The sequence below is a fragment of the Chenopodium album genome, chromosome 21 (genome assembly GCF_948465745.1).
Source record: "Chenopodium album chromosome 21, dcCheAlbu1.1, whole genome shotgun sequence".
NCBI classification, from domain to species: domain Eukaryota; kingdom Viridiplantae; phylum Streptophyta; class Magnoliopsida; order Caryophyllales; family Amaranthaceae; genus Chenopodium; species Chenopodium album.
Window position 1 is genome coordinate 30,311,873 of NC_137854.1, and position 23,564 is coordinate 30,335,436.

General features: G+C 32.6%; 1 protein-coding gene across 1 annotated transcript; it reads left to right on the forward strand.

Annotated features, from left to right (window-relative positions):
* The first annotated feature begins 8,818 nt into the window (after nt 1-8,818).
* On the forward strand, nt 8,819-23,417 carry LOC145600132 (uncharacterized). The gene is made up of 15 exons (XM_081656026.1): nt 8,819-9,087; nt 10,396-10,490; nt 10,596-10,709; nt 13,234-13,338; nt 13,622-13,693; nt 16,628-16,740; nt 20,212-20,376; nt 20,910-20,978; nt 21,296-21,377; nt 21,468-21,539; nt 21,764-21,864; nt 22,062-22,179; nt 22,322-22,381; nt 22,487-22,597; nt 23,127-23,417. The coding sequence occupies exons 1-15, from the start codon at nt 8,994-8,996 to the stop codon at nt 23,241-23,243; spliced, it is 1,488 nt and encodes a 495-aa protein (XP_081512152.1). The 5' UTR covers nt 8,819-8,993; the 3' UTR covers nt 23,244-23,417.
* Nucleotides 23,418-23,564: the final 147 nt, after the last annotated feature.

A 23,564-nucleotide genomic window follows, 5' to 3' on the forward strand; every position in this document is an offset into this window, starting at 1 on the left:
TGGTCACACACAAGGGTATTGGGTTAAACAAGTAAGAGGCCCATTAATGGGCCTCATGAGATTATGACATACCATGTAGAGTGTTGGGCTAGAGTAGTGTGTTTAGGATAAGGGTTTTGGGCTTTTGACATGGGCTCTTATTTAGAGATGTGATCTATAAATAAGATCCATGCCTAGGGTTTGAAGTAAGCAGTCATAATTCACACACTATGAATTTTGACATCAATGCAACCAATCCCAAAACCCTAATTCTCTCTCCAACTCACGGCCCTCATCCTCCCCTCACGTCCGTACGGCCGGCCACTCCTTGGTGGCGCGTATGGTGGTTATCGTGGTGGTTCTTGGTTAGTATGTCTCTCCTCTCCGTTGAAGGTTGATTGAAGCGTTCAGTCACGACTAACTAGCATTAGTGGAGGTTTAACTTGTGCCCGTGGACCAAGTAGAGGAATCACGCTTGGGGTTCTTTATCTCCCTTTGTTCTTGCTCGATCGCACGTGGAATCACGCTTCAAAGGTACAATTATTTGTTCTTTATGTGTTATGCATTAGATCCTTGGATTAGGTACTGTATGAATATGATTCATGTTATTTCCACTACGTAGTACCTATAAACTCCTACAGTGGTATCAGTTAGCCTATTGCATTTACGCATATTGCCAATAATTCTTTGATAATCCACAATTTTAATTCAATTAGGAGGGAGAATAATTTGATTATGGGTCAATTATTATATTAAATGTGATTTAACTCTTGGAATTGATTAAATGTGATTTAATAATGCTCAAAATAGCCATGAAGAGATCCGAATTTTGCCCTAGTTTATTCGAATTTTTTCGAACCCTAACCCTAATTTTTCGAAAATTTCGAAACCCTAACCCTAAATTATGAATTTTGTGTTTTGGTTTTGATTTAATTCGTTTACTATGTGATTAATGATTTTAATCTATTTGATTTCATGACAAATTATGAAATTTTCATGATCAAATTATTTAATTTAAGAGTTAAATTGAATTGGGGATTAAAATTCATGAAGAATCCTAGTTTTAAAATTAGATTGTGAATTTAATTTTAATTGGATAAATTAGCATAAAAGTTATGTTTTAATTTATCATGGACCACATGAATTTTAATTAACAAAAGTTGATTAAAATTGAAATTAAAAAAAAGGAAGAATTTACAGCAGCAGCAACCGCGGCTGGGTGGCGCTGCCACGGCGGCTGCCGCTGCTGGTGGTCAAGAGGGAGGCGGGGTGGGGCAGCGGCTCGGGTCGAGGAAATGCAGCAACAGCAGCACCGTGCAGCAGTTGCGCGGCGCTACTGCTGCTGCTGTGTGCCGCTGGCAGCAGCGTACACCTTGCGGTGTACGGCCACCGTGGCTGGCTTCGGCTGGCCACACCAAGGTGGCTAGCGCACGTTTTTCAAAAAAAAAAAAAAAATCAGTTTTATTTTGGATAAGTTAAAATATTTTGAAAATATGATCTTGTATTTTAGGATAAAATCAAATATTCAAAAGTTGTTATATTTGATATTATCCATGTTTAAAGTTGTTATTTTGATAATTATCCATAATTAAAGTGGTTAATTTTGGATAAGAATGATTAGGATATTCTGAGCATATTCCAAAAGTATAATAATTGATTTAAATAATGTGACTATCCCATAATTATTTTTGGATATAATTGATTTAAAATATTGTGATTGGCTAGTAATTAGGATAGAATTTCCTAACTTTGTTAGGAAAATCTTTGAGGATAAATATGATTTATCTTTTAAGATTAAAATAAGATTTGATTCTATCTCATGACTAATTTAGAATATATGATATTTTATTGATGATCATGAATAATATATGATATTATCTAATTGCTTTAATTAAAATATGAGATATTTAGATGCCATGTTTCCTTAATTGTGAACATTCGATGTTGTAGTTTAGGAAAGCATGATGAGTGATTTATTATGTGGCAATTTTATAATATATGATGTTGTTTTATTGCTATATAATGACTAGTATGGCCTAGTAGATTGCTAAATACGATCTGCGCATCGTGATGTATTATTGTAATCTTAGTACGGTCTACGTACCGATAAAGTATTTTGTAATTTTATTTTATTTTATCTAAGTAGTAGATAGAATAGAGTAGAATTACAGGTTGCAGTTAATCCAAGAAGCCCATGAAGTGAAGGCCCAAAGGAGCAAGATGGATGCGATCCATGATGATTCAAGTGGGAGCATTTACTTTATTAGTTTTCTTAAGATTAGGGGTCATGCTATGTCTTATTTATGCATTCAGTATTTTATGCATGTTAGATTTTATTGATGTTTTGTGATGATGCGCTAGAGTTCACTATTTAATCACAACATAATAAATCTAGATCCCAGAAATATTGATGCGGCTTTTCCAATTAAAAACCCGACGAAAACCTTGATCGTTTGTGATGGGTCGGCCTCAGCAGAGCATCATAATATATCTTGGGGAAGTGGGGGTAGATCACGTTCTACACTTTTAATTGGTTATATTCAACAAGGTTACCTAAAGATCAGTTTAGAACCTTGAAGCTAAGGGTAATAATTAAACATGTGATGGTTAATTATTCAACTAAGAGTTACAAGAGTTGTAATCAGTAAAGAGTTTACTCACCTTGAAAATGTAATGGTTGATGGCAGGGCCTCAGTCCGGTTAATTATTGCACGAATAAAGGATCTTGGAATCACTTAATTCAAGATGGGATCACTTAAATTGAATAGAGTGTTTTAAAGTTACCAATTTAATTCGCTTTTGGTACTTTAAATTTAATAAATATAATTGAATTTTGCGTTTACTTATAAGTAACATGTCGTTCTAATTTTATTATTATATATAATCTCCTCGATTGAAAATAAAGTTGAGAAACGTTCTCAAAAGTTTAAAAGATAATCCATGAACCTATATCCCAATTTTGCTAAGATTGTTCTAAAAGGCAAGTTTTAGAAATTCATGTCACATGTCTAAGGTTGGTTTTATTCAAAATGTTTGAGTAAAATGCCAACACATCTTCATTTTGAAAAATGTTTCAAGGGATATAATGAGATGGGAGGTACAAATCCTCCAAAAGACAAGTATAGAAATCTAATAAAATCTCTTATCTTCAATATGATTGAATATGAGAAAGTGATTGGAAATCTCTATGATCAAAAGTTGATCAAATGATAGTATTTTTCATCAATTTTATATAGAGTTTAATACTTGATTAAACTCAAATATAAATAATGATAGAATAGACTTAGCAAAATCATGAAAAATGCTTAAAGTAGTTGAGCAAGGTATCATTTTGAACCTAAGAGAAATGTTCTAAGTGGCTCAAATGGAAAAGGTTTAGGAATATATAAGGATTGCATTAAGAAGTTATAGGCCAAGAAATGCAAACAAGTTGCTACTTCTCAAACCTAGAACTACTTATATGCTAAAAGTTGTTATGAACAACAAATGTTTCAAATTAAATGGACCAATTCTAATTGATTAGATACTACCTCATATAGTTGGAAGGTAAAAGAATGGAAATGTTCCAAATTAGAATTATATTATAGAAATTGATTTGGCATATTGCTACTTCTTGGACATATGATGTTTTGTTTAGATCATTCATTGCACAATGTGATTGAACTAAAGGAAGAAATTAGCTAAAGGAGAAATAAATCTACAAGTTTAGAAGCAAATGTTGCTACTTCACAAGTAGAATCTATAAGTTTGGAAGCAAAAGTTGCAACTTTACAAGTAGAACCAGTATCTCACCACTAATAATTGGCTAGAATTAAATAAATGTTATTCATTCTTGCCATTATCAAAACACCATTCAATGTTAGTAATGACTAAGTGTCGAAGATTCAAAAACGTGGAATAAATGTTATTCTATGCTTCTTTGAGTCATAATGTGTTTTGAATTGCTAAATAGGTTTAAAGTTCTATATGATAGAAATAATTAAACAATTTCTATATATATAAATTGTCTCTAATATGTCAATTAATTCGAATGAAAATGAAAATTGCATGCGAAAGATCCAAAGGGATGGACTTTCAATATCATTAGATTATGAATCTATTGATATATGTAATTATCATTCTAATTTGAAATTATGACTAAGTCACCATTTAGAGAAATGATGATGTGAACTCGAGGTCAAATACATATTGATGTTAAGAAAACCAAAGGTTCAAAGGTTAGAGACGACAATGAAACTTCATTTGTGATATGATCGCTACTTGTGCTTAGTTGAAACACAAGGGTGAAAATTTTGAAATGTTCAAAATGTTCAGTATGAAGTTCAGTATCAACTTGACAAGAAAATGATTACATTACAATATGATTGTAATTGTGAAAATTTAAGTCAAGACATGTAATTGGCAACATATTCGAAATATTGTGATATGATCGTAATAATGAGAATTTAAGCCAACACATTGATAAACATCCAAGAGTTGTGAAATCGTTTTACAACAAAATCCGAAAGAAAACCTTGTGAAGTGTTTATGAAGGGAGCTATCAATCTATATGAGATATATTTTGATAACGGATGAAAATACCCTATCTTCCAACCATTGTTCAAGGGATATACTTTTAAGATAAGCTACAAAACTAAACAAAAACTACATACGTCAAATCAAAAGTAGCAAAGGCTTCATATGTGATATGGATAAGAAAAGTTCTTATAAAGTCTTTCTACAAAGCAAGGAATAAAAGTTGTATTGAAACGTTTAATGCACATTCAATTCCTAAATAAAGCACGGGGTACTACTACACAACCATGCTTAGCACAAAATGTTTGTTGCTCAAGTAGGTGCCCTTATGGAAATTGTTCCAAAAGGTCAAGTGGGAGTAGTGTAAATCTCAAAAGAGTTCGAGAAAAGCAACAAACAAACATGGTTCAAAACCATAGTTGGTTCACCCTATGCTAAATATGCCTCCTCAAAAGGCAAGTGGGAGTATAAGAATCTCGAAAAGTTCGAGAGCCTTGAAAGAGTTCAAGAAAAGTGATTTCGAAATTCTCGAAGAAATTTGAGAAGTAATCGAATAACAGCAACAATATGAGCATGATTCACCTCATGTTACAAATGACAACGCGTGATCTCATTAAGTGCAATGGGATTAATAACCATGTGTCGAAGGTAGTACATTCCAAGTGCACATCCTCTATTGTCGTTTCTCATTGAAAACTGAACAAAGTTGTTGTATGAGTTTCAATTGTTGCATAAGAGCCCACAATGATGACTAGCATATGAAAAACTTAGCCAAAGAAATATGATTTCATATTGACTAAGAGTTCTAAAATATTTATTTTGGAACATTATGATTATGCAAGTAATAAAGATGATTTGACAAGTTATAACTCCAAGTGGTTTAAAACCAGGAAATCTGAAATAGATTCTAAATCTGTAAGCAAGTGTATGACACTTGAATAATTTACCTAAATTGGGTGAAACCCATTGTAAGCAAAGCAGACAAGAAAGAAAAATGTTTTCTAACTAAAGCAAAGACTTGTTAAAGGATTCAACTAATTCATAGTATGACTATGATTACGATGAAACCTTTACATGTTGCAAAGATCTATTAAAGATATTTAGTGATTTCTACCTTATAAGATTTGGTAGATGGATTTCAAAACATTTTCTTGAAATTGTTCATGAAATAAGATTTGTATATGATACAATCAAAAGTTTGGAGATCCAATAATCCTAGGGATGCATAAAAGATCCATAATGGATTGAAGTTAGCATCAGGGAGTTAATGTTCTTAATTTTGTGAGTTAGTCAAATCGTTTGATGTTCTCGTAAAATGAAGGAAAAGGTCTTGAGTGTACAAGACGTTTAGTGGGAGCTATGAAGTCTTCTTGGTCTAGTACAAGAGCGATTATTTGTTGCTTGAATAGTCAAGTAATGGGTAATGCATTTTGTATGAAAATCTTGAAGAAGATGAGTACATTTGGGATTCAAGATCTATATAGATAGGTCTCGAAGGATGTTTGAGTTTTGGTTAAGAAGCTTATATTGATAAGATTCTTATAGGGTTCAACATTATATTGAAAAGAGTTTCAATCCCATGTGACATGGCACGTTGCTTAATGATTCAATACCTTGAGAAAGGTTGATGAAATTAAGACTTTGAGTGGTGATCCTTATGCAATTCGCAAAGGATGCATCATGCATGCCATGGACTATACTCGTCTATTTGATTCACGTGTTTTAAAGAACAAGTGATGATAGATTTCAATCGAAATCCAATAATGTGACGTTGGAATACAAATTAGAAATTCCTAAGTTCTTTGCGAAAGGGCGAAGGAAAATTCTTAGTGTATGGAGATGAAAATGATTATAAGATTTAGAAATTGCAAAATTCATGTTTATGAGAATGTCTCATGAACTCTACTTACTAAACCCCTTCCATAACCAAGGTATGAGAGTCATACTAAGGTTTTTGGATTGAAGCAAGTTATGTAATTTTAGTTGTGTATGTTTTGAGAAAGCATATTACAAAAGTAAATACATTAGCTTGCAGAATTATGTTTATCAGTTGAAACAAAGTTTCAATCTTATTGAATTGTGGTTACAAGATTAAATAAAATGTCCAAAATAATTATGAATTGATGGGCTCGCTAGGTTGATGAACTTTTGAATGAAACCCCACAGGTGAACTAAATTCATATATTATTTAAGTTCCTAGTTCGGAATCATTAAACTGGACATAAATGATTTCCAATAATGGACTAGCATGATAAGATTGATTGGATAGCGCAGTTTCATGGGCTATAGGAGCGTAGTGATGCTCGGTCAATCACATGGATATGCATGAATGATGCATGATCGAACTATAGACCTACTTTGAAGTTCAAGTATAGAACTTCCGGATATATTAGTGGATTCCTTTGACATGAGTAGAACACTGTTCTATTCAATGATTGTTTTGACTGTGTTACATTCAAACGTCTTGCCGTAAATGGGGATTATAAAGGATGTTTCCCGGTCACTTCATGAATTGAGTGGGAGCTTTGGTTGCCATAAGATTGGATTGAGTCTACCTATTTAATTAGGAATGTGTCTTGGCCCCTTGAAGAGGGAGAATTCAGAAAATGCATGGCCGTGCTCAAATAGATTACATACCATTTGTTTTGTAATTCTAACTCAGATTTCAAGAAAGATTTGTAGATTAATATGATCACGACATAAGATGCAATCATATTATCAAATCGACACACATTGACTTAAGGAATTTGAATATTGCGCACTTGTCTCAGACAAGTGGGAGATTGAAGGAGTTATGTCTTCGATAAGTGCAATTACTAGATATATCAAGGATCACTATTATGGAGATAATAAGTCCATTCTATTGGGTCGTCAATATCTGGTGCTAGATATGATAATTGATCTTTGGGTTAGTTAAATAGCCCAAAGCCCTTTAGAATGGATCCTATATTGGTCACACACAAGGGTATTGGGTTAAACAAGTAAGAGGCCCATTAATGGGCCTCATGAGATTATGACATACCATGTAGAGTGTTGGGCTAGAGTAGTGTGTTTAGGATAAGGGTTTTGGGCTTTTGACATGGGCTCTTATTTAGAGATGTGATCTATAAATAAGATCCATGCCTAGGGTTTGAAGTAAGCAGTCATAATTCACACACTATGAATTTTGACATCAATGCAACCAATCCCAAAACCCTAATTCTCTCTCCAACTCACGGCCCTCATCCTCCCCTCACGTCCGTACGGCCGGCCACTCCTTGGTGGCACGTATGGTGGTTATCGTGGTGGTTCTTGGTTAGTATGTCTCTCCTCTCCGTTGAAGGTTGATTGAAGCGTTCAGTCACGACTAACTAGCATTAGTGGAGGTTTAACTTGTGCCCGTGGACCAAGTAGAGGAATCACGCTTGGGGTTCTTTATCTCCCTTTGTTCTTGCTCGATCGCACGTGGAATCACGCTTCAAAGGTACAATTATTTGTTCTTTATGTGTTATGCATTAGATCCTTGGATTAGGTACTGTATGAATATGATTCATGTTATTTCCGCTGCGTAGTACCTATAAACTCCTACAGGCGCCGGTTGGGGGAAGGGGGGTGTCGGGGGAGTGGACGATGGTTGACGTGCAGTGATGTAGTGGTGTTGTAGCTGGCACACTAGTAGGGCGCCCATCATATAGGGGATGGGGTAAGGAGTGGCGAGGGCACATCTGCAACGGGGGTAGGGTTTTTTTTTTTTAATTAATTGAAATAATAATGTTTTTTGAAAATTAAAAATTGTTGAGAAGATTGTAGGTCATCTGACCTATTTAAAGAAAACACCCTTTAATATCAATCTATTTTGAGTTAACCAATAAGTTTGCTTATTTTGGGAAGACCGAATAAAGGTTTGCTTAATTTTGACAAATTTTCCAAAAAAAATTATAGAAAGGAGATAAAAGAAAATAGAGAAGTTCGGAGTATAAAAATACAACGGGAGTAAATGAGGTGTCAAAACCACACCTGATCCTATCCGATTAGAAATCGACTTGAAAAATTCTAATTCAGATTTCGACTCGCGTGGACATAATAATTTAACATAAACCAACTCTAAAAATCGAATCGACCCGATCTCATCAAACCTCATCCGCATAGCATGAGATATTTTTCAGTGAAATAAATTAATGAAAGACAATAGTTTTAAAATGTCATTGTAGGAAGACAAACAAATTAAGAATGTGGGGCCAAGAAAATTGACTTCATTTTCCATGTGCAAAATTCTGGAATATTGTAAGAGACCACAGCTGACTGTAACTGCCAAAATTGATTTCATCCAATTTTTTTATCTCATCTTTGCTTCCCGATTTCTCCATCACTCAATATCACTCCACGTCTCTCACTCTCTTGTATATATTTTTTAAATTTTTTTTCATTTAATTTCTCAACCAAATACAAATTAATAATTGTGGTTTTGGGTTTAGTTTACTGCACAAGTTTTGTGTTCATTGACTTGTGTGTTTGAAGAAATGAAGAAGAAGAAGGAATTCATTCGATTAGACCGTGAGTCTGTAATTCCCATTTTTAAGCCCAAGTTAATTCATGGTTTAACCCAACTCATTGGTAATGTTTTCTTTTTTTTTTTCTCAATTCTTTTGGGTTTTTGCAATTTCTTTTAAGCTTAATTTCATTTTCATATTTCACTTAAAGTTGAATTTTGTTTTGTGTATTGTTTTCGAGCAATTAGTTTTGGGAGCTAGTAGCACATGTTAGCAGTTGTATTAGTTGTTTGTAGTGGTTAATTACACTTAAAGTTTCGGCGTTAATTTGCTACAATTAAAACTAACTTATGAAGTCAATTTGGCCATTACTCAATTAGACTACGTTTTGGGGCTAATTTAGTTGTATTTATTCTCGAAAATTCTTATAATACCCTCATACTTGTCTTACTTGTGTAGTTGTATTAGTGAGCAAGACGTTAATACAAGTCACCTTAAAGGTGTCAATTCGGGTCATTAGGTCGGTTTTTGGTCTAATTCGGGTTCGAGTATAATTCAAGTTTGAGTCATGCTAATCCATGAAGGTTGAATTCTGGTTTGACTCACTTTCAGGTTAATTTAGTCCGTTCAACTTAGTTTTTGACACTTCTAAATACAAGCATAAGTATTCAACAATAAATTTATTTTATTTTATGCAAAACTTATTTTGTCGTTATTTCCATGGCGAATTCAGCTTTTTCTCTATTACTTTTAGAGAAGATTTTCAGATAGATTCATGAATATCATGAGAAAATTAGGAATTGAAGCAGCTGTTAAGGTTAGAAAGGGGAGAAGATGATATACTATAATATAAATATATAATTGAGAAAAGTCGTTAATACTTCGTACAGGGTTATTAGTTTCTGTTGTATAATTGTAGATAACTATGATGCAATTAAAAAAAGGGTACAATGTGATATTAATTGGTTTCTGCTGTATAAATTTTGATAAATATGATGTATGGAAAGTTTAATTTAGGAAAGTTTTTACATCCTTTGTTTTTTTTTTTTTTAAAAAAAAAAATTATTTTTTATTCACATTTGTTTGAGAATCTCGCTGTTATTCACAATTTGATAAAATATTATGAATTATTTTCTAAGACATAGCTGTTTGAGGTATGGTTCGATTCGCCTTATATTATTAGTGATATTTATGGTAAAATCTGTGACAAATGAACATACTCAAAATAGGGATGTAAAATAGAAACAAGGGGAGTAAGTACAATGTATTAAGGATGAAGTGTTTAGCCATTTAGGATTGCTAAAAGCGTAAGATGGGGTTTTGGAGGCAACTTGAGGTTTGTAAGTTTGTTAAAAGTTGGAAAAAAATTTCTTCTATATTATAGGATTGAATGGAGAAATTATGTTTGATATTTTTGTTAATCTTTTGGCAGAAAGTGAGTCGGAGAGGGCAGAATTCTTAACATTTTGTAATAGAGTTGACTACACGATTCGAGCTTGGTACCTTATACAATTTGAAGAGCTGATGGTAATTTTTATGGCGTAATTTGCTCAATTAAGGTGTAGCTTATGCTTTGTATGATAATTTTGATTAACAGCTGGATGAATATGTGCTTGATTTTTGAAATGATAGCAATTATTCAAACTTTTTGAACCGGTTGCTGGAGCTCGCAAATTGGAAGAGTGCAATTTTCCTGAAGATAAAATTGAATTAGTTGAGGAGAAGTTTCTTGCTCTATTATTTAAGGTATTACCTTGCTGATTTCAACTCAATACTTTCTTTACCAAATTAATTAAAATACATGCACTTGTTTTGTGATGTGTCTATTACCATGTCAACTGAAACAGGTAATGCAATCATAGAGAGGCAGAAATTCTAATGCATAATTTTCAATAAGAATAGAAAAGCTGTCGTATGAAGGTAGAAATGTGAAAGCATGATTTCCAATAGGAATAGGAAAATTAGAAACACATAATCAATAACCCAATTTTATTGCTTAGAAATATTTAACTCTTGTATTGTAATGAGCAATTTTAAAAATGAATAACGTATGAGTTTGTTTGGGTCTACCTGAAGGTGGTTATTATATTACAAAGAGGGGAAAAAAAAAAAAAGTTAATCTCAGCTTCCGTTGATGTTAGTATTTTATTTTATTTTTTTGAAGAAGAAATCCAAGATAACAATATTAATTTAGGGACAATGATGTGATTTATTTATCTATTTATTTTTGGAGTTTCCTAGTCTCTAACCAAGAAAAAGTGACCTTCATGGACGTGCATGGATTGTAGTGTGTTTGAGATCAAGTTCATGACATAATTTGGAAAATTAGAAGGGGAAAAGTAAGAGATATTTTTTCCTCTATTAGAATTTTATTGGTGAAGAGGGGTGAAAGAATTTCCAGGGATCAAATTCATTGAAATTCCATCTAAGATGGAATTATAGTTTTCAAAAAAAAAAAAAAAATAGAATTGTTTCAAATAAGCCATTGCAACCCTGATTCCCCTTCTAATTAACCAACTCCTTCCAGAATTGGGAAGAAATGGAAGCAAACTTCATCCCTCCCTCCCTTTCCCTTCGCTCCATAAATTATCACAAAACTTGCTGTAGACGTTTCTTTGGTATCACTGGCTGGCCTCTGAAAGGATTAGCCTCTGAATTTCATTAATCAGGTCTAGTCAACATTGCCTTTACTTATCTTCTACCATTGCCCATTGGCACTGATCACCTACATTTTCGAAGCCCCTTATAATCTTGCAAACTTGATCTTATTAAATTTTTATTACTATGTATTATTCTGTAATGGTTATTGAGATGAAGGTGACGGGAAAGTGTTATTATACTGTATGACTGCTTGAGCTCAACTACAAATCTACAATATATCGTCTACAGTCTACTACTTTTATAACCTTTAAAGATCTCCATCTATTGCTCCTATGAAGGGAAATTAATTATAGTATTCTCTGTGTCGTGTATCACTTTGTGCACTTTTTTTTTGGCTGTAAAAAATAAATGTACACTTTCCTTTTTAAGAAGCTTTCTTTCATATTTTTTCTTTATGAGTAAGCACTCTCCTTATTTTTGTTATATCGCCATCCAGTATTGTTAGTTATAATGTCAAATGTAATTATGCAATACAATGTAACACGTAGGGAGTTTTATACAATTTAACCATACACTTGTGTAAAGTTTTAAGTCTTCTTACAACCTTTATTTTGGCAGGTTAATTATTGGCTACGACAGTTATTTGTTTTAAACAAGCTAATTGGTCATGCTTTAAAAAAAAAAAAATTAAAAAATCATCAAATATGACGAGTCTTGAATAACTTTTACTGTCATTTTGCAACATTATGTTATCTTATTTTGGATAATTTGACAATAATTAAAGTAATTTTGGATAAAATAAAAAACACTGTATAACTTTATTGAAAACAAAAATGTCTTGTGATGCATGTGCATTTATCTCACTACCTTTGGCAGAATTTCAATTTAAAAGTTCCAAATTGATCAAACTGCCTTTGCCTTATTCACACTAAATATGTTGAATTATTTTTGTTGAGCCATAGCTTAAGTGACTACATACAATTCTTAATTTCTCAGCTGATGCATTAGCTAGTAACTAAAGTGTAATTCAGGCAATGACATTTCAATTCATTTTAGATCCTTTTTGCAACAAAACCCAAATAGATATAGCATATAGTTATTATATGTCAACTAGTTCAATGGGTTATGTAGTGTTGACAAAGAAATTGATAGTCATATATGTCAACTAGTTCAATAGTTATAAAAAATAGAATATAAAGTTAGCATCATTTGGTAAAGGTTCGTTTGGCATCACTTTGGTTTTCTGTTTTTTTGGTTTGTCTTTAAATTCATATGATATATGTCACATTATGAATCAAAAATTAGTTAAATTTATTAAAACCATGATAATTATGAAAACTGACAACAGAAAAGTGGAAACACCTTTTTCTTGTTTCTTGTTTTTGGTTTTTTGTTTTCAAAAAGACTGGAAACTAAAAACAAAAAAACAGTGTCAAACAAACCCTAACTTAATAGGGTTAGTTATACATTTTATAATTTTTTATCTTTTCTAGTAGTTATTGTAGGAGAAAGGGACAATAAAAAGTGGTGTGTCCATAGGGACCGGATTTGTAATTCGAAATACTAGGATCAATCTAGCTTATCACATAAAGACTACTTGTTTTTTCTTGAAGTAAAAAAATAATATTACAATCCTTTCCTGACAAGTATTTACACTTTGTCTTTCAAGATGTTGGAAAAAAGCAATTTCAAGATGGTGACAAATGAGGAGTTTGAAGTTGCTGCATCTGAGAATTATTGTCTAAATCTTCCAATCAAAGTTGATGAAGCTAAGGTTTGTGTAGTCAATGCTCTCATTAATATTCACAAGTGCTTTGTAATAGATTACGTACCTAGACGTTGCATAATATATTACATCTTCCATGTCATTTTGAGACTAAATTCAAAAGAAATATAGGTTTCTTTCATGTTGTAGTTGCATATGGACAAAACTATTTAATTGAACTATGATCTTTGGTTGTCAGTTATCTTCTTTTGCTATTCATATATTCTATTTGGTTCGATTTGTCTTATCGTGGTGTTCATTTTTCCTAACCACTGGATTGTTCATTCTGTAGCTAGACACAACACTTTTGAAGAGGTTTTTTGCCAAGCATCCCCAAGATAACCTTCCCCACTTTGCTAACCAGGTACATAGCAAAAATAACTTTCTTTTTTCACTCCTTGACACATACTATGATACTAATAGAATTAAGCTCTTTAAAAGTTTATATGGCTGGCTATTGTTTATCAAATAAACAACTCTATTAGTAATTTACGTCATTAATTTTGTGGTCATTTGGTGTGGAGGATGGCTGAGCTTATGTGTTGGTTTGTTACAATTAATAAGTTAATAGAAAGGTGAACTCCTTACTTTCCAGTTTACATACAATGCATCAATCAATCAAAGCCTTCATCCCATAAGTAGGGTCGGCTACATGAACCAAAAGTAATTATTCCGTATAATCATCCACAAATATCTTCGGCCTCCATCCCTTACGATCAAACACCTCATTCTCATGCAAATCTATATGCTTCATATCCTTCCTAACTCTTTCCAACCAAGCCATTTTCAATCTCCCTTTACCTCGTTTAACCTCTCCATGATCTTACTTCTTCCACTCCACCTCCATCTTACATGCCCGAACCAACGTAGACGATTTTCCCTTACTTTGTGTGCAATTATTGCGACATCCACTTTTCTGCGAATAACTTCATTTCTGATTCCATCTCTTAGAGTGTTCTCGTACGTCCATCTTAACATGCGCATTTTCATAACCTCCATCTTTTTAATGTGCTCCTTCTTGAGAGCCCAACTTTTTGTACCATAGAGATTTACTGGACTTATGACGGTACTATCGAATTTCTCCTTGAATTGTAAGGAATGCTTCAGTCACATTACACTCCCGTGACCGCTCTCCATTTAAGCCACCCCGACTTAATTTTGTAGGTCACGTCTTGGTCAATGTCACCATTCTTCTGAATGATCAACCCAAGATATTTAAGTATAATAAAGGTGTATAAAGTAAGAGAGATAGAGTAATATATATATATATATATATATATATATATATATATATATATATAGAGAGAGAGAGAGAGAGAGAGTGAAAAGGTGTAAGTAGTATAGGGTAAGTTATTAAAAGGGGTTTGCCAAAAATGTAATAAAGTACAAGTGAGTCAAACATATTGAAACATTCCCAATTAGAAAGTGAGTCGAACGTTTAAAATAGAGGGAGTACATTGTTTTGCTCCTTTGAAATATTCCAAATCATAGCTAAAACAATTTGTACTGAAGATTGCTATGGAACTTGCAAGTTCCAAATAGTAAAACATAAAACGGAAATGACAATGTTCCCAATACGAGTCTTAGCTATATGAAGATTGGCCTTTTTGGATGATTAAAAAGGTTGCATGAAAGAAAACATCAAACCATCAATTTCTGCATCTATAATTTGAAAGAATAAAAGAGAGAGGTGGAATAGATATTAACATTCCATATTGATTTATCCCACCAAAATTCTGTAAAAGTGTTTATAAAAAAAAACTTTGGAATTGGAATTTCCTAACATTTTTACTATGAAGGTATTGTTATTTAAATAATAGAGTTATGTGGGGAGAAGGGCTACTAACAGAGATAAGTGTGACTTGCTCTAAAGAACTAATGGTCTATTATAGATTTATAGTACAAGATTCTGGGTCACTTACTCAGCATACTATTGTTTATGAGGTTCAGTTCTCTCTAACTGTACTACTGAATGTTACCTTATCTTGCACAAATTTTACTGACAAAGTGATTTTGTTGGGGATAGACAAATATTAGAAGCGGCTTTGTTGGCTCTTGTCTTGGTGGATGTTTGTTGTAGGGGTGTGCAATTTAAGCTTGATTTTTGAGTAAGTTGATAAAATTTCTTGGATGCTTTTTGTCCTAGGTGGAGGACTGGAGGAGCTGAGTTTTGGGGTGTCTTTCTTTTGTGTGTTTTAGCTCAGTTAGAAGGGAGGCTTAGGAGGTGGTTCTGGGCTTTCTCATCATTACATCTTTTGTGTTTTTGGTGTAGATGTCTTGTGTAGGACACTTTGAGGGGAAGTAGGAGCAGCAGCAGTAGTAGCAGCTGAAAAGGTTTCTGTCTAATATTCTACACAGATAAGAGCAGAATGTCAAAAAAGGTCAAAGTTGGAAATCTTTTCAGCTCAAGGCAGATTATAATGCTATGAAGCTCTTATCCGTGTAGAATTTTTGACCAGAGACCTTCATTTTTTTTATTTTATTATTTTTTTTTTTGGAAACAGACCAGAGACCTTCATGAACCTTGAGAATTGTGAAAACTATGGAGAATGCATATATATCTAATGAGAAGATATAGGAGTTTGCCAAAAAAATATCCAGACCCAACTCTGTTTGTTTGATTCCCTTTCTCAGGCCATTCTTTTTCTCAGAGTATATCAGCTTGCTTAAGATATTAACAAAAAGGGTCAAAAAATGATAAAGGGTTACCTTGTTTTTGTTATTTCTATTTCTTTTCAAAAGTGAGATCAGCAATATTTAACCTATATCTTTTGTTTGAGAAATACCATTATAAAGATGTCTTTTTAATTGTGTTTGTTATTTCCCAGAATGAGTGTGGAGTTAGTCTGGTTGTGTTATAAAATACGAAGTACAAAGTAATACATTTCTTTTTATTTTTTATTAACAATGTCATTTGACATTTATATTTCATCAGTGATTTGATATAATCCTGCTTCGATTAGAAGGGCAAAAGTTGTACTCTACATTTTTCAAAATCTTTCATAAAACTATCTTTGATCATTTTACTAACAAATGATGATAGAAATTTTATTTGAAGTAAAAAGTTCAAGGGTCAAATGTGGTATATCATGTTGTAATAGATGAATATATAACTGAAGAGCCATGTTTTGGCATTGTTGATACTTGATAGTATTTTGTTCAATTACGTAAATGTGAGTTGTCATATGAAGAAAAGGTAATACACATTTTTTTTTTCTTTTTAAAATGCCTACAGGGTTTATTAAGTGTATTTCTTGTTTCCTTTTAGATATTCATCTAGCTAATTAACTTTTTGCAGTACATAATTTTTCGGCGTGGTTTTGGAATGGATCGAAAGACTGGTTACTTTGTTCAATGGAAAATCGATGCTCTTATTTCACGAATTGCGCAAGGCTTCTTGAGAATGACTGGGTAAGTCCCAAGTAAATAAATAAACTGCAATGTTGCTGATTTTGTTGTCTTCTCTCATTCCAACTTAAGGGTCTAAATTCTATCAAGCGGGTCATTAATGAACTTACTCTAAAAAAAAAAATAAAAATATAATAAAAATTTCTGATTCAGTGTCAGTCACTCAATTCACTTCTCATTGATGTTCTTATCTGTGAATAAAATTGTGTTGGTACCTCTTATAATTGAACATCTAATACCAAGCTAATACTGCCACACTTGAATGTCCAAACTGTTATTGTAAAAAGTAATTTTTGGCATTTGTAAAAGAACTTTAAATGTGTCATGAAAGTTAGCTATTAAGAGCTCTAAGCGTATGGATTCATTATTGACTTCTCACACATTTGTCAAATTTTATCTGAGGTGGTTACTAATTTAAAAAGCAATTCGTATTTTATGTTGTTATAATGCTATCTATGGTTTGGTATGACCCAGTGTTGGTGATGGAAGGAATAAAATGAAATGATTATAGTACAATGTCTTTTTATGTCAGAAGTAGACATGATGCGCACTCATACTGTGTTAGCTGGAGTTCATTTTTCCTACAGCCAACATTTTCCTTTGCCATGTTCTCAATGTGAAAGTGCACCCTATTGGTCGATTTTAACTTGGGGTTGGCCAAACTTTTCTTTGCCATATTCTCAATGACAATGCTCAGCAATGCACTTTATTGGGTGGCTTTGCCCTAAGGTTCAACGTTCAAGTGAAGTTTATTTTTTCAACTTTTTCTAGACATTACTCCAGAAGTTTAATGCTCTTATAATGATTCTGTGGTAATTTTCAAAGGAACCACTTTGAGTGCTGATTTGCTGTGGGATAGGGCTTCTATGTGGGCTAAAGCAGTGGGGTGAGTTTAGTTACTTATTTGGGGATATTGGGTCTGTAATCTGCTTTTTTTAAGTTACAAGGACATCTTGTCCTCTGTTCCTGTACTTTCTACTAGTTGCTGAAATTAGTAAAAAAGAAAGAAAGAAAGAGCAGAACGGCTGCTATATGGTTATGGTAGATTTGATTGACTTGTAAGTAAACGTTGCAGCTACATGTATCACAATAAGGCAGAATAGTTCTGTTCTCCTTTCTTTTATATATATATATAGGGGAGGGATCCGGTGAGAATAGCTTCATATGTGAGAATTCATACTTATATGAGAACTGATTTTAAATTTAGAACATGTGAGTAAAAATTTAGAACATACGAGTAAAAATTTAGAACATATGTCTCAAATTAAAATTTAGAACATATGAGTAATAATTTAGAACATCTGATTTAAAAATTAGAACATGTGAGTAAAAATTTAAAACATCATACTTAACTTTCTGTAGCATAGCGTTTAGAACAAAATGCCAAGAAATTTAGAACCTAGACTCAATAATTCTTAACATATGTAGTAGTTTATAGAAAAAAACTTAGCTTTTCAAAATATAGTTTAATTGGAACATGATACTCAACTCAAAAACAAATCTGAACATATATGCAATATTTTTTAGAACACATGCAATATATTTTAGAACATATGTAACAGTTTTTAGAACATACTTGATTTTTTTAGAACATAATTCGTTAATATAGAACACGAATTGAGATTCAATTTTTACAACCAATTGATTCGAAATCAGTTTATTCTTGATTGCCAAGGTAACAAAAACATATGAATTGTTGTTTAGTTTCTTATATTCAATTAAAATTCCTTGAAATTTCAAAATCTATAATTCGCCCAATTTGATTGATTTGGATGAAAATTTTTTGATTTCACATATTAAACTGTCAATTAAGCTTGGTTTACCTTTGATTAAGCTTCACAACTTGAATTCTTGACTAGAATTGTTCAAAAGTTGATACAATACACATGAAATTCTTGAGCATGTGGTGATGGTGGTTATCGTGAAGAGGAGAGAGAGTGTTGGCCATGATTTCGGGGAGAAGAGAAAGAGTGATGGTGGTGGAGGTGACGGTATAAAGGTTATGAAATAGGCGGTGGTGGTGATAGAGGAACTAACGATTGGATAGTGTTGGTGAAGAGAGGAGAGAGAATGTTGAGGTTGAAGATGATGGGTTTAATTTATTTTTAGAACATCTACCTTAACATATTAGAACATAGATGTGTTCTCACATATAAAGTTTTCTCACATAAGAGAGGTGTTCTCACATGAGCCTCTCCATATATATATATATATATATATATATATATATATATATATATATATATATATATAGGGATTTGCTACAATGAGAAATGAGAAAATGAGAAAGCTAATAATATCCTAACACATGTCATTGTAAAAATATGAGAAAGTTAAAAATAAAAAGAGGAGGAAATTTGAATTTTAAACCATGATGATGTGTCAAGGGATTATTGGTTTTCTCATTTTCTCATTTCTTATTCTAGCAATTCCCTATATATATATATATATATATATATATATATATATATATATATATATATATGGTTAGGGTTAGGATCCAATGAGATGGATATTAAAATAAGAAGGATGAGAAGAAATCTTAGCCATTCATACAAAACAATCTAGCAGCTAATATTTAAAACAAAAAACATCTCCGTACTTCATCTCCCTCACCAAACTCGACCGAATATCACCAGCAAATTATAGAACTTTAGATTGATCTCTTTACTCCCACTAATTCACACTTTTCCATTAATCAACCAATTTCGTCCTAAATCGTTCGCTTTAATTTGACACTACTCTTCTTCTTCTCTCTCTCTTCTCTTTCTCTTAAAATTATGGTGTGCTGTATTTTCTTTATCACAGAATTTTTATTTAATTGATTGAAAAATTGATGATTACAACAATCTGCACATAATTAGTGAGTTATAATATTATAAGAAGATACATGTGGCGATCTGTGTGTGAAATAGGCAGTCATTGACATTTTTGATGGAATTATTGTGTTCGTATATTGCAGGTTCTGCTTAAGATTAGTTTTCATTGTTTATCGTGCTTTTTTGGCCAAACATTTTATAAGCACATATTGTTTGAAGATTATGCGTATTCTATATAAAGATTATGCACAATCAACTATAAGAATATGCATTGATGTTTGAAAAAAATAAGAACACATACTACTAAACTAGTATTTCATATATAGGTGTTGGATTAAGAACATGGTACAGTATATACGATAAATGGAAAAACAAAAACATTATGCTCAAAAAATTCACTAATTATGCAAAATATATTAAAGTCAAATTATTTTGCACATTTAGTTCAAAAAATATGCGCATAACTATAAAAATTATGCACATAAAATCCTTCACATCCTTCTCATTTTAAGGGACTTCTCATTTGACCCTAAATCTATCTATCTATCTCCCCCTGCTATTCACTTGGTTTTATTATAATTATTTGGAGCAGATTACTTGTTGAAATAATATCCTTACTTTAAAACCTGTTATTTTTGGATGTGTTTTGGTGCAGTCTGACTAAGTTATTCTCAAGAAAGAGAAGAAAACATGTGAAAAATGAAGAACTGCACGAAGTTTTAGTCACAGAAAATGATGAAAATGATGAGGGTGATGATGATGGTGGTGATGAACACAGCTTATTAATTGAAAGGATTCGTATTCAGAATATGAATCTCAGGTTTGAATGAGACTCATATTCCTCTTTTGCTGATAGGGCACTAGTGAATACAAGTATTATTTTACTTTTGTCACTAAATCTACTGAAGTTCTTTGGCATTAGAACATGTGAAAATCCATGCCTTTTCAATCGTAATTTACATGCTTAGGAGTTTTTCATCTTACATTAAAGTCATTAATGGAAGCAATTTTTACTTGAGAGAAACATCAAAGTAAAACCTGCTTGTTTCCATACTTACCAGATCTCAACTTAAAATATGAATGAGTTACATAAACACTTTGTTTGGATAGAAATAAATGGAAGGAAAAGAAGAGAAGAGAAAGGGAGGAGGACAAATAAAAAATTGTCTTGTTTGGGTAAAGGATTGGGGAAAGAAAAGGGAAGGAGAGGGAGGGATACATTTTCTCTCTGCCTTTAATAAGCATAATCTGTTGGCCTAAGGCTAACCTGGTTGCTAAATAGAGTGATAGATAATTGCATCTATTTCACATATTTGTTGCGTTGACTTTTTTTGACATTCTGCTTTTTCTCAGTCCTTGCAACCTACTCAGTAAAACAACAATCCAAGAGCCAACCTTCGAGAAGATTATTATAATATACAGGTAAATTTTTCTTCAGAATCCTGTGTTTAATTTTGCCAACATTTGAGGGGATGATTTTTTTGGAGGCAATGAATGAGTATGTGTTTGGTTCAACTATAGTGAAGTGTATCGAGGTCACATTCTAATAAATCTGTTGATTTAAAGGATAGAATTTGTTTGAAACAGGGTATGTCATCTGTTAAAGAATCCTCTTTAGCCATGATTCTTGAGAATATGAAAACACAAGTGATGCATACCTTCTTGAAGACTGAAAACCTGCTTTCTTATAACCTGCAGAGAATATTTCTTATAATTTCTAACGTGTAGAAACCCTGCAGATTGAAATCAACTGAAGACGGAAGAGCAATTTATGTAAAGCACTTCAAACACATACCCATGGCTGACATGGAAATTGTTCTTGTATGTTCAAAACACTTCTTTTTCTTGTTTTGAGTCATATATTATATTTTATGCCTTCTTACAATATCACTTTTTTTTTTTTTTTTGAAGCCCGAAAAGAAGAGTCCAGGATTAACTTCATATGACTGGTTTAAACTCCTTGTTTCAGCTGCCATTGGACTGGTAACTTCTTCCTTTTTATAAGTAATATGCCATATTTGAATTTGATGGTTTAAGGTGTAAAATTTAAGTGTTTAACCATTACTTTGTGTCTTTCAAAATGTGGATACATCATTGCCAAATTTGCCTTAAGTAATTTAAAAGATGATTGTTTTAAAATAGTGAGCTATCGTGCACTTGTTAGCTTTGTAGATTGCTCAACCAAACAAACTGTGCTGTATTATCAGGTGACGGTAATAACCCAGCTCTGCCAGACTACAGCTAATCTGAAAGTGTTGGCTACTGTCGGCTCCGCGGTGGTTTGTTATTGTGCTAAGATATATTTCACGTTAAGTACTTCCTCTGAATCTTAATGTATATATTCTATTCAATAAGAGCACCAAGTGGTTGCGATTTTTAACCCTATTAATACTTGGTGTTATTTTTTTACTCTCAAGGAAATAGTCTTCCTTATCTAAAAATTTCTTCAATATGTGGATATCTTCTACTCTTGTTTGACATTCATTTCTGGTTTAATGCTCTCAGGTTTCAGGCAAATTTGAGTGACTATCATAATTTAATCACCCAGTCCATGTATGACAAACAACTAGACAGTGGAAGAGGCACTCTACTTCATCTATGTGATAATGTTCTGAAACAAGAAGTAAGTTGTGGACTCAAATTACAGATAAGCTTTCTGTGGACGATTATTAACTCATATTGATACAAATTGTAGCTTTCTGTTGTCGATTATTTAACTCCATATAGATATTCCCAGATTTTAAAGGTTTTTGTTGTTTGTACAGGTTAAAGAGGTTATTATTGCATTCTTCGTGTTGATGAAGTATGGGAAATTTACCTGTGATGTAAGAATCATTCTCATTATAGAATGATTACATTTTTTTAGAATCATTTGTATAAATTTACGACCTTGTTGGTTAATTCAACTTGAATATGGAATGTTGAAACAGGACCTTGACCGGAAATGTGAGGAGCTGATATTAGAGCAATTTAACGAACAATGTGACTTTGATGTAGATGATGCTATTGACAAGTTAGAGAAACTAGGTATTGTTTATAAGGTAAGAAATTCATTTAATATCCTTTTGTTAAAAAACCTCAATATAACAGTCTTAATTCTATTTGCAAACAAATATATGGAGTAGATTTTAAATATTCTAATTTGCTACTATGATGTGATACACTTAAGCCAATATACTTTATGGATTTTCATAATTGCATGTTGGATTAATGAATTAGAATGTGCAGCAGCGTATGTGCAGCAGAGAGATTGTTATACACACCCGGCAGGCCGGCACCATACACCCATGAGTATTTTGTTCTCATTTTGATGATTGTTTTTCATATAATCATCAAATGAAGAGCAAAAATTAACCTTGGGTTGCGTGTACGGTGCAGCCGGATATATTTAACAAATTCTAATAAATCATATTGAAGGTATATTCTGAGCTAATTTTGTCGTATCTATGTATAAAATAAACAAACTATAGACACGAGAGAGTGAATGACTAAACCATGTGGCACTGCTTTTCAAAAACGACTTATTAGATACGAATACAGTGATTATATATCAATCTATCTTTAACGCAGGATCAATCTGATCGGTACTCATCTGTTGATGTTAAGAAGGCTAATGATGTCATTGGCACCACCACGGAGGAAATTGTTAAAAAAGCAAGTCGGGGCGATGAGTGGGGCGATGACTGAAGGCAATGCTGCAAGCTTGCAGAGAGATAGGCACCAAATGCTGGGATGTTTATTATTGAAGAGACTTAATAAGCACATGCATTGGGGGGTATTGTATTGGTTGGCTTGCAGCTTAATGATATAATCCAAATGAAACATATTTCTGTGTGCATTTATATGAGAGTTCTTAGCTAATAGTCTTTTGCTTTGTACATAAGTCAGCTTACAACTTGAGTAAATGAAATTGGCTACAGCATAATGGGCACGCAGGAATTCTCAACTGATTTCTTAGCCTGAAAACACGAAATTAAACAGCATATACAGAGATAAGTTGGATAAACC